General features: G+C 42.9%; 1 protein-coding gene across 1 annotated transcript in view; it reads left to right on the top strand.

Moving 5' to 3' along the window:
• Positions 1 to 17508, top strand: part of LOC106574073 (uncharacterized protein KIAA1614) — a 48458-nt gene continuing 30950 nt past the window's right edge. The window contains exons 1-4 of the mRNA XM_045697316.1: positions 1 to 405; positions 7384 to 8280; positions 11326 to 11395; positions 12638 to 12778. Of these exons, the coding sequence (XP_045553272.1) occupies positions 7416 to 8280; positions 11326 to 11395; positions 12638 to 12778 (1076 nt within the window). The 5' untranslated portion in view covers positions 1 to 405; positions 7384 to 7415. The remainder of the gene's footprint in view (positions 406 to 7383; positions 8281 to 11325; positions 11396 to 12637; positions 12779 to 17508) is intronic.

Raw genomic sequence — 17508 nt, forward strand, 5'->3', positions numbered from 1 at the left:
CCAGCTGCTCAAGACTGTCTTCCCAAGCAACCCTGAGGTTTCCACACATGTTGATCACCTTTAACAGTTTGTTGCTGCCCACTGCCTGCTGTAGATGGTTTCACAGAGGAAGGAGGGGAGAGGAGCTAGATAGTTGGCAGCGGGGGCTGTTGAGGGGAGGAGAAGGTTGGTGAAAATTCCAGAGTGCTCAGTGGAGGTGAGCACCACACTTGAACTGCCCCAACACAGCTGGAGGGAGAGAGAGCGAGGGAGGGAAAGGGGAAGGTTGTTTCAAAATAGAAGGCGCCGCTTAAATAACAGTGAAAATGCATTGGCTGAGATTTCACAGAATTTACGATGGGATTTGAGAGAGGAGACCAGAGGAAGAGCTACCTCAGTCTCCAAACCCCAATGGAAGTGGGAGAGGTAAGACCTCATAACTTTTCCCTCTTTATTCTGTCACTGAGACTATAAGCTCAAACTATTACTTAAATAAGGCAGACATCAACTATATGTCATTATTTGTAATACAATTGGAACTAGCATTCAATGTAGCTGTGATCACAGCATCTGTGGTGTCATTTCTGGTCTGAGTTCAAATACAGACAGGAGAGGCCAAAATATCTCACAGCCTTTGTGGACACCGTATTTGCATGTGTACTAGAAACCTGGCAATTCAGTAGAGATGGGACCATGAGAGGAAAATATGATAAATGATGGTAAAATAAGACAGTTTCCTATAGTAGAAACCCAGTCTTGCAGAAGCAATTGTTTTCCTTCTCTCGCTTGGTCTCATAAGTAGACCTTGACGTCCCGTGTGGCTCAGCTGGTAGTGCATGGCACTTGCAACGCCAGGGTTGTGGGTTTGATTCCCATGGAGCAGGGGACTAGTATGAGAAAATCTACTGTAAATTGTTCTGGATAAGAGTGTCTGCTAAATGACAAGTGCAGTGGAAGTGTAGCCTATAACCTCTAACATGCTCTCTGTGTCACATAGTTGCTCCCTGGAATTTGGAGATAGCATCTGCATTCCTGACTAAATCTATGATGATTAAAAAACCCTATGGTGCCACTACATAAAGTGTCTCTGAGTAGGAATGCTGATCTAGCAGTAGGTTCCACCCTGTAATATTATGATCTAAAGGGGAAAACTGATCCTAGAACAGCACTCTGAGACACTTTATGAATATGGGCCCTGGTCTGACTTGAGGCAGACATATTAACACATTCCCATCAAAGCTGTGTCTGTGACTTTTGATGGTAGGTAATGTTCAAGTGACACAGCTAATACAATGTTTCATCTTTGCCTGGTGGCATTGTACTGTACGCTACAGTATAGCTTTGTGTGGTGAAGTAGAGGGTACGAGTGTACTTGACAGCTCACAGTTGAGGCCTGTGGGTTGTGTTAACTTGTCAGGGAGCCCCTCATATTAAGCACACACAGTAATTACATCAAATTAGAACCCAGGTGAAAGCAATGATCCCTTATTGATGCCACTTGTTAAATGCATAGGGTGAATGGGCCTTTGAATGGGGTATGGAAGTGCCTTTGAACAGTGGTGTAAAGTACTTAAGCAAAAATACTACTTTATTTTTTTTTTATATCTGTACTTTATATTTTGGACTACTGTTACTTTACTACATTCTGAAAGAAAATGTACTTTTTACTCTTTACATTTTCCCTGACACCCAAAAGTACTCATTACATTTTCAATGCTTATCAGGACAGGAAAACGGTCCAATTCACTCACTTATCAAGAGAACATCCCTGGTCATACTGCCTCTGATCTGGAGGACTCACTAAACACAAATGCTTCGTTTGTAAATGATGGCTGCGTGTTGTAGTGTGCCCCTGGCTATCCGAAAAAAAATTGTGCTGTCCGATTTGCTTATTATAAGCAATATAAAATTATTTATACTTTTACATTTGATACGCAAGTATATTTTTGCAATTACATTTACTTTGATACTTACAGTTGAAGTCGGAAGTTGACATAAACCTTAGCCAAATACATTTAAACTCAGTTTTTCAAAACTTCTGACATTTAATCCCAATTCCATTTAAATTCCCTGTCTTAGGTCAGTTAGGATCACCACTTTATTTTAAGAATGTGAAATGTCAGAATAATAGTAGAGAGAATTATTTATTTCAGCTTTTATTTCATTACATTCCCAGTGGGTCAGAAGTTAACATACACTTCATTCGTATTTGGTAGCATTGCCTTTAAATTGTTTAACTTGGGTCAAACGTTTGGGTAGCCTTCCACAAGCTTCCCAAAATAAGTTGGATGAATTTTGGGCCATTCCTCCTGACAGAGCTGGTGTAACTGAGTCAGGTTTGTAGGCCTCCTTGCTCGCACACTCTTTTTCAGTTCTGCCCACAAATGTTCTATGGGATTGAGGTCAGGGCTTTGTGATGGTCACTCCAATACCTTGACTTTGTTGTCCTTAAGCCATTTTTCCACAACTTTGGAAGTATGCTTGGGGTCATTGTTCATTTGGAAAACCCATTTGCGACCAAGCTTTAACTTCCTGACTGATGTCTTGAGATGTTGCTTCACTATATCCACATCAATTTTCTCCCTCATGATGCCATCTATTTTGTGAAGTGCACCAGTCCCTCCTGCAGCAAAGCATGCCGACAACATGATGCTGACGCCCCCGTGCTTCACGGTTGGGATTGTGTTCTTCGGCTTGCAAGCCTCCCCCTTTTCCTCCAAACATAATGATGGTCATTATAGCCAAACAGTTCTATTTTTGTTTCATCAGACCGAAGGACATTTCTCCATGTGCAGTTTCAAACTGTAGTCTGGCTTTTTTATGGTGGTTTTGGAGCAGTAGCTTCTTCCTTGCTGAGCGGCCTTTCAGGTTATGTCGATATAGGACTCGTTTTACTGTGGATATAGATACTTTTGTACCTGTTTCGTCCAGCATCTTCACAAGGTCCTTTGCTGTTGTTCTGGGATGATTTGCACTTTTTGCACCAAAGTACATTCATCTCTAGGAGACAGAACGTGTCTCCTTCCTGAGCGGTATGACGGCTGCGTGGTCCCATGGTGTTTATACTTGCGTACTATTGTTTGTACAGATGAACGTGGTACCTTCAGGCATTTGGAAATTGCTCCCAAGGATGAACCAGACTTGTGGAGGTCTACAATGTTTTTCTGAGGTCTTGGCTGATTTCTTTTGATTTTCTCATGATGTCAAGCAGTTTGAAGGTAGGCCTTGAAATACATCCACAGGTACACATCCAATTGACTCAAATTATGTCAATTAGCCTATCAGAAGCTTCTAAAGCCATGACATAATTTTCTGGAATTTTCAAAGCTGTTTAAAGGCCCAGTCAACTTAGTGTATGTAAACTTCTGACCTACTGGAATTGTGATACAGTGAATTATAAGTGAAATAGTCTGCCTGTAAACAATTGTTGGAAAAATTATTTGTGTCATGCACAAAGTAGATGTCTTAACTGACTTGCCAAAACTATAGTTTGTTAACAAGAAATTTGTGGAGTGGTTGAAAAATGAGTTTTAATGACTTCAACGTAAGTGTTCACTTGAGTCATTTTCTGTAAAGGTATCTTTACTTTTACTCAAGTATGACAATTGGGTACTTTTTCCACCACTGCCTTTGAATGGGGTATAGCAGTAGGTGCCAGGCACACCGGTTTGACTGTGTCAAGAATTGCAACACTGAAGGGTTTTTCATGCTCAACAGTTTCCTGTGTGTGGTCCAGAACTCAATGGACACCCAGCCAATTTAACACATCTGTGGTAAGCATTGGAGTTAACATGGGCCAGCATCCCTGTGGAACGCTTTCAACACCTTGTAGAGTCCATACCCTGACGAATTTAGGCTTTTTCTGAGGTGCAACTCAATATTAGGAAGGTGTTCCTTATGTTTTGTACACTCGTTTATCTTGTCAGGGAACAAGACTGTGTTTTTCTCTCATGTGAACATGCACTCTACTGAGCTGTAAATGTTTGCAGGGTATGTGTCTTCAGAAGTATAGAACTGTGTTGGGGTTTGTTTGGTGACGATGGAATGTATTTCACACAGGCGGCTGGTGGCACCTTAATTTGGGAGGACAGGCTCCTAGTAATGGCAGGAATGGAATCAATGGAATGGTATCAAGCACATTAAACACATGGTTCCATGTATTTGATACCATTCCATTCACTCCATTCCAGACATTATTATCAGCCGTCCTCCCCTCACCAGCCCCCTGTGGTATTTCATGAATTCCGCTCGCTAACATTAAGAAACAGTCATGTGCACAGTAGGCCTATGTTCATAGAGATGGGTAGTTGAATATGGGTGTGATGAGTAGCAAGTCAATTACGGTCAGAGTAAAAATCTGAGTTGTTATTGAAAGGTAACATAGCAACAAACACTATATTAATCAGAACACATGAGGATGACTCTGGCAACCATTCTGCTCTTTTCTTCATACTGTTTGCGAAAGCCTGCCTAGTGTTTAATAAAATATTCTCAAAATTTACTGCAGAAAATTATTCAAATGTAGTGGTTGCAACCCTGTTAACCTCTAACCAGTGATAATAGGATTTATATTTTAGGTTTGTTGATGTATATCTAATGCCATTTGGACTATTTAGCCAGCAGAGTTAGAGGTCTCCTGTGGATTTGTGGCTGCATAGTGATTGAGAAAAGCAAGCTGCGAATGCCAATAGATCTGAATACTCCTCGAGATAAGAGGAATATGTAGAAATATGTTTTGGAAAGGGGTGACGTACAAATGTTTTTCCATAGTTTTCTATAGCTTTGAGTGCTACACAATTAATTTCAATGCGATATAATAGGATACAGTGGTCTATTAGATTCCTCTTAACCTTAAACCTGTTTCCACAGTATCTGGAATGGTCACAATTCATACTGTTAATGTATCAAATCAAATCAAATCTAATTTATTTATATAGCCCTTTGTACATCAGCTGATATCTCAAAGTGCTGTACAGAAACCCAGCCTAAAACCCCAAACAGCAAGCAATGCATGTGAAAGAAGCACGGTGGCTAGGAAAAACTCCCTAGGAAAAACTCACTAGAAAGGCCAAAAACCTAGGAAGAAACCTAGAGAGGAACCAGGCTATGACGGGTGGCCAGTCCTCTTCTGGGTGTGCAGGGTGGATATTATAACAGAACATGGTCAAGATGTTAAAATGTTCATAAATGACCAGCATGGTCAAATAATAATAATCATAGTAGTTGTCGAGGGTGCAACAAGCACATCCGGTGAACAGGTCAGGGTTCCATAGCCGCAGGCAGAACAGTTGAAACTGGAGCAGCAGCACGGCCAGGTGGACTGGGGACAGCAAGGAGTCATCATGCCAGGTAGTCCTGAGGCATGGTCCTAGGGCTCAGGTCCCCCGAGAGAAAGACAGAAAGAGAGAAAGAGAGAATTAGAGAGAGCATATTTAAATTCACACAGGACACCGGATAAGACAAGAGAAATACTCCAGATGTAACAGACTGACCCTAGCCCCCCGACACATAAACTACTGCAGCATAAATACTGGAGGCTGAGACAGGAGGGATCAGAAGACACTGTGGCCCCATCCGATGATACCCCCGGACAGGGCCAAACAGGCAGGATATAACCCCACCCACTTTGCCAAAGCACAGCCCCCACACCACTAGAGGGATGTCTCCAACCACCAACTTACCGTCCTAAGACAAGGCCGAGTATAGCCCACAACGATCTCCGCCATGGCACAACCCAAGGGGGGGCGCCAACCCAGACAGGAAGACCACGTCAGTGACTCAACCCACTCAAGTGACGCACCCCTCCCATGGACGGCATGGAAGAACACCAGTAAGCCAGTGACTCAGCCCCTGTAATGGGGTTAGAGGCAGAGAATCCCAGTGGAAAGAGGGGAACCGGCAAGGCAGAGACAGCAAGGGCGGTTCGTTGCTCCAGCCTTTCCGTTCACCTTCACACTCCTGGGCCAGACTATACTTAATCATAGGACCTACTGAAGAGATAAGTCTTCAGTAAAGACTTAAAGGTTGAGACTGAGTCTGCATCTCTCACATTGGTAGGCAGACCATTCCATAAAAATGGAGCTCTATAGGAGAAAGCCCTACCTCCAGCCGTTTGCTTAGAAATTCTAGGGACAATTAGGAGGCCTGCGTCTTGTGACCGTAGCGTACGTGTAGGTATGTACGGCAGGACCAAATCGGAAAGATAGGTAGGAGCAAGCCCATGTAATGCTTTGTAGGTTAGCAGTAAAACCTTGAAATCAGCCCTTGCCTTAACAGGAAGCCAGTGTAGGGAGGCTAGCACTGGAGTAATATGATCAAATTTTAGTAGTGTTCTTAAGACTGTTCTGCTAGTTATCTTTCGAGCTGGTCTGTTTGTGACATCATTTATCGCCACCGTCATGTTACCCTTGGCGACGAGTGGTGTCCTCAAAGTGGAGTGAATATCAGAGAGGGTTGCCATAGTAATTAGCTGCCAGGCAATGTTGTACTTCTGCCCACCATGTTCCTTAACAGAAAGGCTAGGTCTCTCTTAAAGGTCCAATGCAGCAGTTTTAATCTCAAGATAAAATCATTTCTAGTACCTTAATGAGATTACTTTCAATTAAAATGGTCAAAAGAAACCGAAATGGCTTCTTAGGGAAGAGTTATTTCTCAAGCAAGAATTTTGCTAGGACTGTCTGGGAGTGGTCTGAGTGGGGAGCAGAGAGCAGAAAACTGAAAACTATCTGGCAGAGAAGTTTGAAACTCTTTCTTATTGGTCTATTAACTAATTGACCACCTGGTGATGTTACTAGGCAGGCCAAAACCACTAAAACAGACTTTTCAAACAGCTCTTACATTAAAAAGGCATTATCAAAATTTGTCTGGAAATGTATATAAAACACAGCAAAATCACGTTTTTGACTGCACTTGGCCTTTTACAAACTTCATACAAAGACAGGGGAAAGAGACTTCCTTTGTGTTTATCTCTCTTCTATTGAAGGACAAATAGGTTTCTCAGGTTGAAGCCCTTTGTGGATTGTAGTTTGATTTAACAGTTATTTGTCATATCAAAGTACAGATTTGAAAGGCTGTAGTTCCAAAAACGGTGACCTTAAAATTAAAAACATTGTTCCCTCTTTTGAATCAACCAACATCTCACATAAAAAAAGTTTAATTGTCACATACACCGGATAGGTAAAGTGAAATGTGTTGTTTTGCACGGTCAGGCATAGTACTATGGCACCCCTGGAGCTAATTAGGATTAAGTGCCTTGCTCAAGGGCACATCGACAGATTTTTCATCTTGTCGGCTCGGGTATTAGAACGTGCAATCTTTCGGTTACTGGCCCAACGCTCCAACCGCTAGGCTACCTGCCATCCCCCCCTAAAAAAATATTGTCTTTCTCTTCTCTTTCCTCCATAGCACTAATGCTCCCCTGACTGTGTGATGTGGACATGGAGAAAGTGGCCTCGGCAGACTCCTTTCTCCCCATGCCTCGTGTGCCACAGAGGGCCGAGCCCCAGACCCTCCACCCTGGTACAGAAGACGACCAACCCTCCTACAGCCCCAGACCCACCTCGTCCTCCCCATGCCCCCTCAGCCAGCTCCTGCTCCAGCAGCAACCCGGGCCCCCGGGATCAGCCGTGTCGCCTGTGAAATTCAAGGTCAAGGCCCTGTCTGAGCGCAACAAGACAGCCTTCAAAGCTGACATGGATAAGAAGGCCTCCCCTGTGCCCTCCTCCCTATTCAGTCCCTCGCTTGTGAGCTGGGGCTCCAGCAGTAGCGATGACGATGCAGAGTCCCAGGGTTACACGTTCTCGCCAGTTGTGCCTGACAGCCTGATAGAGGGGGCAGGGATGGCTGGGTTGGACTTCAGCCTGCTAGCACTCCCACGCGGCCTGGGCAAGGGCAGGGAGCTCAAGGGCTCCAGCCGAGAGAACCTCTCTGTCATTAGTGCCAACGCTAGTCCCCTGGAGGATAACGTTAGTGCCGCTAACGTGACTAAACCCTGGGGCCAGCTGAGGAAGGCCAAGGGGCACAGCAGGGTGGGCAGGGAGCTGCTACGCAGGGACAGCCTGGAGGGTCTGAGGCGGTGTATGGGCGAGCTGGGGTCCCAGGGGGAAACGTTTGGCCTGTGGAGGGCCAACAGCCTGGAGAGTGTGTGCAGCAACCGGAGCTTCACATCTCTGGCAGAGAGGGTGGAGATGAACCGGGGCCTCCTCAAGCAGATACTGAACAAGAGCCAGGGACCGGAGCCAGGGTCCACAAAAAACCTGGAGAGAGAGCAGAAGGCAGAGGTGACCCCATGCAACGGAAGAGGTACAGTAAAGAGCTAAAGATGCTGAGCCTGTATTCTCCACCATATTCCACCCACTAATAAACAAAAAAAGATATATATATTGTTGAATGAGTTTCTCCCCAAAAAAACAGTAGCACACTCTACTGCTATTTTCAAGTTCAGCACACTACCTTTTCAGACTAACATTATCTTAACCTTGGATTATATTATCGAATGATAGCAAATGTGTTGTGTCGTGTGGCTCAGTTGGCAGAGCATGGTGTTTGCAACACCAGGGTTGTGGGTTCGATTCCCACGGGGGACCAGTACGGAGAAAAAATGTATGAAATGTATGCATTCACTACTGTAAGTCGCTCTGGATAAGAGCGTCTGCTAAATGACTAAAAAAAATGTTTTACATTAAAATGTGTTAGCCTTGTTTAGCGTACCTTCAGATAACAGTAGTGAGATTACAGTGAGTAGAGACAGAGTCTAGACAATAAGGATTTTTTTTACCCACGTGCTGAGAGAGAGAGAGCATTGGGGGGAGCGAGAGAGGAAGGTTGTGGGGAGATATAGGAATCAGGGTAGATTCCTCTACTTCCAATATCAGGGTAGATTCCCCCCCAACAGTTAAGCACCTTTTAATTATTTAAGTGGATGTTTGGTCACCTGAGAGATGTGGTGATGTCATCATATTACAAGAGTTGATCTATTTGCAGTCAGGTGGAGTGTATATTTCCACCACGGTGATATTCTTGCAACAGACACCGCCATTTTGATGAGGCTGGAATAAAACATGATTTCCCACACTATGAGGTTGGAATAATACTGTGAAGTTGTGAAAATGATGATAATAGCCCTGTAATGTAAGAGCTGTTTGAAAAGACCGCCTGAAAATTCAGCCTTTTTGGTGGGATGGAGTTTTGGCCTGCCTAGTAACGTCACTAGGCAGTAAATTAATTAATAGACCAAATATCTCTGCTAATAACTGCTAGTTTTCAGTTTTCCCTCCCCACTCAGACCACTCCCAGACAGTCCAAGCTAAATTCTTGCTTGAGAAATTGCTCTTTGCTAAGAAGCTATTTTTGTTTATTTTTGACAATTTTAATAAAGAAGAATCACAGTAAGGTACTTAATTGTTAACCAGAAATGTTTTGATATTGAGATGAAATAGCTGCCTTGGACCTTTATAAACAATCAATGTAATGTGATAAAGGTAATAAATTACAACAGAATGTAGAGATTAAAAAAATAGCAAGGAGAAGGTGGGAGGGAGGCCGATAGTCTATTTCTGACTGTTGACCAGATGTTTAATGATCGTAATGCCCCTCTAATTGTGACCGTCTCACAAACAGAAGTTTTCTTCCGCCTGTGAGTTGCTCTTTTATGGCCTCAAATATTGTCATGCAAAATTAATCATGCTTTTTATAGACAAAGTGATAAGTAAACAAATGGGAAAAACTTAATACGTTTCTTCCATACAGTGCATTCGGAAAGTATTCATCCTGTTTCATTGATCATACTTGAGATGTTAGATGTTTCTACAACTTGACTTTACCTGTGGTAAATTCAATTGATTGGACATGATTTGGAAAGGCACACACCTGTCTATATAAGGTCCCACAGTTGACAGTGCATGTCAGAGCAGAAACCAAGCCATGAGTTGAAGGAATTGTCCGTAGAGCTCCGAGACAGGATTGTGTCGAGGCACAGATCTGGGGAAGGGTATCAAAACATTTCTGCCAAGACTGTGCAAAGCTGTCAAAGCAAAGGGTGGCTGCTTTGAATAATCTAAAATATATTTGGACTTCTTTAACATTATTTTGGTTACTACATGATTCCATATGTGTTATTTTATATTTTTGAAAATACTAAAAATGTAGAAAATAGTAAAAAATAAAGGAAAACCCTTGAATGAGTATGTGTCCAAACTTTCGACTGGTACTGTGTGTGTGTGTATGTGTGTATGTGTATATACATACATACATACATACATACATACATACATACATACATACATACATACATACATACATACATACATACATACATACATACATACATACAAGTTTGGGGTCACTTAGCAATGTCCTTGTTTTTGAAAGAAAAGCAAATTTTTGGTCCATTAAAATAACAAATTGATCAGAAATACAGTGTAGACATGGTTAATGTTGTAAATGACTATTGTAGCTGCTAACGACTCTTTTTCTAAAAATGGAATATCTACATAGGCGTAGAGGCCCATTATCAGCAACCATCACTCCTGTGTTCCAATGGCACGTTGTGTTAGCTAATTCAAGTTTATCATTTTAAAATGCTAATTGATCATTAGAAAACTCTTTTGCAATTATGTTAGCACAGCTGAAAATTGTTGTTCTGATTAAGGAAGAAATAAAACTGGCCTTCTTTAGACTAGTTGAGTATCTGGAGCATCAGCATTTGTGGGTTCGATTACAGGCTCAAAATGGCCAGAAACAAAGAACTTTCTTCTGAAACTCGTCAAATTCGTCTATTCTTGTTCTGAGAAATTAAGGCTATTCCATGAGAAAAACTGCCATGAAACTGAAGATCTCGTACAACACTGTGTACTACTCCCTTCACAGAACAGCACAAACTGGCTCTAACCAGAATAGAAAGAGGAGTGGGAGGTCCCGGTGCACAACTGAGCAAGAGGACAAGTACATTAGAGTGTCTTGTTTGAGAAACAGACGCCTCACAAGTCCTCAACTGGCAGCAAATAGTACCCGCAAAACACCAGTCTCAACGTCAACAGTGAAGAGGTGACTCCGGGATGCTGGGCTCCTAGGCGGAGTTCCTCTGTCCAGTGTCTGTTCTTTTGCCCATCTTAATCTTTTATTTTCATTGGCCAGTCTGAGATATGGCTTTTTCTTTGCAACTCTGCACAAGTATTTCGCTACACCCGTAATAACATCGGCTAAACATGTGTATGCGACCGAAAAAATCGGATTTGATTTGTGCTTTTTGTGTTGTAATTTCTAGAGAAACAGCGACAGACGCATTTCAATATTGGAGAAAAATTCTACTTCAACCTGCTTAGCTACAGTTTTCATCTCTCTCCACAGATTTCATTACCCTGCATGACAGTGACTGGGACTCAGGCATCTCCCTCCAAGACAGCGAGCACAGCCGAAGGTACAATAGAACCTCCTATATTGCTTCCAGGAATGCAGGCTTTTGCTCTAGCCCTGCTCTAAAACACATGATTTGTGTTCGAGTAGGACTGGAGCAAAACCTGAGCACCCAGGAGCTCTCCAGGGTCCAGGGCAGGGTTGACCACAGACGGATGTATCATAAATGTATTTCCAGTTTGAGTCAACTGGGTCTTCTGTTGCTCTAAGAGATGAACTGTCAGTACTGGCCATCAACACAGTCAGTGCTCCATCTTCCTCTTTCCCTACATTCTTTTATTCATGTTTAATGATGTAAAGTGTGTACTTGTGATCCATGTGAAATTACTTCACTTAAAATAGTATTAACATTTCCTGACTGTAAAACATACATAATCTGATCTTTACCAACTAAAGGATGTTTGTTGAGTCGTCTTTTTGCTTATTTTTTGGTTAAGATGTTACGCAAAATCCCAACCTAAGTATTTACCTCCTGATACATCTACATAGCTTTAATGACACTACCAACACCTATAAGTCTACTGCTTTGCTCTTGTACCTCTCCCTGTTAGAGCCCCAAGCTGCAAAGAGTGACAGGGACACAGTATTTACAACAGCTGTTACTAAAAGCCCCGCTGTCATCAACAGAGAGGATTACGGTTATATCGCTCACTTCTCTGTCTAGGTCATTCACTCGTCTGAGTCACAGTCTCAACATAAGAGGAGGGAATCTCAGTACAACAGCTTGTTGTAGAAAGTAGAAACACACTCATTGATTTGTTCCCCCATTGAGTGCCTGTTAAGCAGGTCTCATTGTGGAACTGAATGGGCAGCTATGTGTGGTTAGTCGTTAAAGCCCTGAGCACTGTGGGTAACTGTGTTTTTTGGTGTTTGTAAAATGTTCACGTCTGTAATGCCCATTCACAGAGACGTATACAAGCAAAGGGACTTCTACAGTCACATACTGTATACTCATTCACAAATACACACACACAAACACAAAGCACAGGCAAACAGGATAAAAGCTTATGAAAACACGCGCGCGCACACACACTCACACACACACAGTAAAAGCTAATTGAAACACACACACTCCAAATCTCATTCGCACACACAGACCTTGTCAGCCTAATTAGTAGTGGGCCTGCTCGGCCTAATCCCCTACTCTGAGTGCCTCTCCCGCACAGGCACTGACGTGTGCCTCTACCATCTCTCCCCCTCCCCCCTCCCGCCTGTGTGTGTGTGAGACGGTCTGTGCGGCAAACAGGGCCTTTGTGTCCAGCGAGGACCTGCCGCTGAGTCAGCGCCATGAGCAGGCCAAGCAGCTCCTGGAGAGAGCCCGCATGAAGGACCGGTCCTTCCCACTCAAGGCCGACCACACTATCCTACCCATACAGAGGGACAACCCGTAAGTACTGCTCCGCAACAGTGCATGTTTGTTTGTGTGTGTGTGTGGGGGGGGGTGTTGGAGAGTCGTCAGTGTGTGTGTGTTTACCTACCGACCTTAGCTGTAGCAGACACCTGTAGCACCATAACCAACCAAACAAGACCAAACAAGAAACTATTTTTCTCTCCTCTTATCTCTCCCTTTTCTGTCCTTTTTCCTGATTCTAGAGGCGTTTGTGCTAGACAGACCGGAAGGGCTGTATTGCGTTAGGCTGGTTAAAGTGTGCTGCAGCTCTCTCTTTTCTGTTTACTGACAGTGTCCAGCGTAGATAGCTGCAACAGGCAGTGCTCTCTTGTCGTGCTTGTTTCACTGTAATGCTAAGATATGTATGTATGTATGTATGTATGTATGTATGTAGTATGTATGTATGTATGTATGTATGTATGTATGTATGTATGTATGTGTATATATATATATATATATATATATATATATATATATATATATATATATATATATATATATATATATATATACACACATACATACATACACACACACACACACACACACACACACACAGTTGAAGTCGGAAGTTTACATACACCTTAGCCAAATACATTTAAACTCAGATTTTCACAATTCCTGACATTTAATCCTTGTAAAAATTCCCTGTCTTAGGTCAGTTAGGATCACCACTGTATTTTAATGTGAAATGTCAGAATAATAGTAGAGAGAATGTTTTCTTTCTTTCATCACATTCCCAGTGGGTCAGAAGTTTACATACACTCAATTATGATTTGGTAGCATTGCCTTTAAATTGTTTAACTTGGGTCAAACGTTTTGGGTAGACTTCCACAAGCTTCCCACAATAAGTTGGGTGAATTTTGGCCCATTCCTCCTGACAGAGCTGGTGTAACTGAGTCAGGTTTGTAGGCCTCCTTGCTCGCACACGCTTTTCAGTTCTGCCCACAAATGTTCTATAGGATTGAGGTCAGGGCTTTGTGATGGCCACTCCAATACCTTGACTTTGTTGTCCTTAAGCCATTTTGCCACAACTTTGGAAGTATGCTTGGAGTCATTGTCCATTTGGAAGACCCATTTGCAACCAAGCTTTAACTTCCTGACTGATGTCTTGAGATGTTGCTTCACTATATCCACATCATTTTCCTCCCTCATGAAGCCATCTATTTTGTGAAGTGCACCAGTCCCTCCTGCAGCAAAGCACCACCACAACATGATGCTGCCACCCCCGTGCTTCACGGTTGGGATGGTGTTCTTCGGCTTACAAGCCTCCCCCTTTTTCCTCCAAACATAATGATGGTCATTATGGCCAAACAGTTCTATTTTTGTTTCATCAGACCAGAGGACATTTCTCCAAAAAGTACAATCTTTGTCCCAATGTGCAGTTGCAAACCGTAGTCTGGCTTTTTTATGATGGTTTTGGAGCAGTGGTTTCTTCCTTGCTGAGCGGCCTTTCAGGTTATGTTGATATAGGACTCGTTTTACTGTGGATATAGATACTATTGTACCTGTTTCCTCCAGCATCTTCACAGGGTCCTTTGCTGTTGTTCTTGGATGATTTGATCTTTTCGCACCAAAGTACATTCATCTTTAGGAGACAGAACATGTCTCCTTCCTGAGCGGTATGACGGCTGCGTGGTCCCATGGTGTTTATACTTGCTTACTATTGTTTGTACAGATGAACGTGGTACCTTCAGGCGTTTGGAAATTGCTCCCAAGTATGAACCAGACTTGTGGAGGTCTACAATTATTTTTCTAAGGTCTTGGCTGATTTCTTTTGATTTTCCCATGATGTCAAGCAGTTTGAAGGTAGGCCTTGAAATACATCCACAGGTACACCTCCAATTGACTCAAATTATGTCAATTAGTCTACCAAAAGCTTCTAAAGCCATGACATCATTTTCTGGAATTTTCCAAGTTGTTTAAAGGCCCAGTCAACTTAGTGTATGTAAACTTCTGACCTACTGGAATTGTGATACAGTGAATTATAAGTGAAATAATCTGTCTGTAAACAATTGTTGAAAAAATTACGTGTCATTCAAAAAGTAGATGTCCTAACCGACTTGCCAAAACTATAGTTTGTTAACAAGAAATTTGTGGAGTTGTTGAAAAATGAGTTTTAATGACTCCAACCTAAGTGTATGTAAACTTCTGACTTCAACAGCGTTAGGAATTGACTCAGTGCAAAAAGACAACTAAAGCTTACTGCTAATTTTTTATTTTTTGTTACAAGCCGTGTTTCGTTAAAGCCTATTTATTTTTGTTACAAACCGTGTTTCGTTAAAGCCTGTGTAAAGTTAATTTGTTTCAATGTACTGGTAGGCACCTGTGGCTTATAGACATGTGCGGCTTTTTTATGTTCAAAATAAAAAAACAAAAGAAATTCTGTGGGTGCGGCTTATATTCAGGTGCGCTCAATAGTCCGGAAATTACGGTAATAATGTGACATGCTGATATTTACATTTAACTAACTAGTAACTACACTAACTAGACAATATGTCGCTAATGTATCTTATCTGCAGTGACCATGTACAGCTGAGTACATAGTTGTAAACTCAGCAACAACAAAAAAAACGTCCCTTTTTCAGGACCCTGTCTTTCAAAGATAATTAATAAAAATCAAAATAACTTCACAGATCTTCATTGTAAAGGGTTTAAACACTGTTTCCCATGCTTGTTAAATGAACCATAAACAATTAATGAACATGCACCTGTGGAACGTTCGTTAAGACATTAACAGCTTACAGACGGTAGGCAATAAAGGTCACAGTTATGAAAACTTAGGACACTAAAGAGGCCTTTCTACTGACTCTGAAAAACACCAAAAGAAAGATGCCCAGGGTGCCTGCTCATCTGTGTGAATGTGCCTTAAGCATGCTGCAAGGAGACATGAGGACTGCAGATGTGGACAGGGCAATAAATTGCAATGTCCGTACTGTGAGACGCCTAAGACAGTGCTACAGGGAGACAGAACGGACAGCTGATCGTCCTCACAGTGGCAGACCATGTGTAACAACACCTGCACAGGATCGGTATATCCGAACATCACACCTGTGGGACAGGTACAGGATGGCAACAACAACTGCCCAAGTTACACCAGGAATGCACAATCCCTCCATCAGTGCTCAGACTGTCCGCAATAGGCTGAGAGAAGCTGGACTGAGGGCTTGTAGGCCTGTTGTAAGGCAGGTCTTCACCAGACATCACCGGCAACAACATCACCTATGGGCCACACCCACCGTCGCTGGAACAGACAGGACTGGCAAAAAGGGCTCTTCACTGATGAGTCACGGTTTTGTCTCACCAGGGGTGATGGTCGGATTCGCGTTTATCGTCGAAGGAATGAGCGTTACACCGAGGCCTGTACTCTGGAGCGGGATCGATTTGGAGGTGGAGGGTCCGTCATGGTCTGGGGCGGTGTGTCACAGCATCATCGGACTGAGCTTGTTGTCATTGCAGGCAATCTCAACGCTGTGCGTTACAGGGAAGACATCCTCCTCCCTCATGTGGCACCCTTCCTGCAGGCTCATCCTGACATGACCCTCCAGCATGACAATGCCACCAGCCATACTGCTCATTCTGCGCGTGATTTCCTGCGGGTCAGGAATGTCAGTGTTCTGCCATGGCCAGCTAAGAGCCCGGATCTCAATCTCATTGAGCACGTCTGGAACCTGTTGGATTGGAGGGTGAGGGCTAGGGCCATTCCCCCCCAGAAATGTCCGGGAACTTGCAGGTGTCTTGGTGGAAGAGTGGGGTAACATCTCACAGCAAGAACTGGCAAATCTGGTGCAGTCCATGAGGAGGAGATGCACTGCAGTACTTAATGCAGCTGGTGACCACACCAGATACTGACTGTTACTTTTGATTTTGCCCCCCCCCTTTGTTCAGGGACACATTGTTCCATGTCTGTTAGTCACATGTCTTTGGAACTTGTTCAGTTTATGTCTCAGTTGTTGAATCTTATTATGTTCATACAAATATTTACACATGTTAAGTTAGCTGAAAATAAACACAGTTGACAGTGAGAGGACGTTTATTTCTTTGCTGAGTTTAGTATTAGGTAACTTAATGTAAAGCATTGGCCTATACATGATGCCCCATTGGGCTACCTTGGTTGCCATGTCAGGCTCTCTCTCTCGCTCTCTCTCTCTCCTATTTCCAACATTACACAATCCAGCTGTAATTATACAACACCTCCCCGATCTTAATCCTAATATCATCTGTGGTCCTGGAGCAGATTACTGATTACCTCAGCATATTCATTCTGATCAAGGTGGGATGTTCCCACACATACAGCTGTCAATTACCAGACAGTGTCAACATCCACACCAGATTAGACTGATTGGATGGGAAGTTTTGGATACCGACCAACCACTAGGTGATGTGATATAAAATTGTAATAATGTCCCCTGCAATGACAGCCAACTATTATCAAAATCCTTCTAAATGAAATCCATTTGGATTGATGTGATTGTTTTTATGCATTGGATTGTCTGATGTAACAAGAATTTACTGTATTTACTGTGTTGGGTCTGATTTATTTTGGAAATATATCTGGGTTTGGAGGGAGCTTCCTGGTTGTGATTTGACGCTTGATAAGACTGATTCTTCGTACTGCTTCACTGCACCTGTCAGACAGAGAGGACGGCTGTACTGGGGATGACCTTCCCCTTAGCAAGAGCTGAGCATGTTAGGAATGTAGAGGCTGGGATACACACGTGCCAGAA

The sequence above is a fragment of the Salmo salar genome, chromosome ssa16, assembly GCF_905237065.1.
Source record: "Salmo salar chromosome ssa16, Ssal_v3.1, whole genome shotgun sequence".
Lineage (NCBI taxonomy): Eukaryota > Metazoa > Chordata > Actinopteri > Salmoniformes > Salmonidae > Salmo > Salmo salar.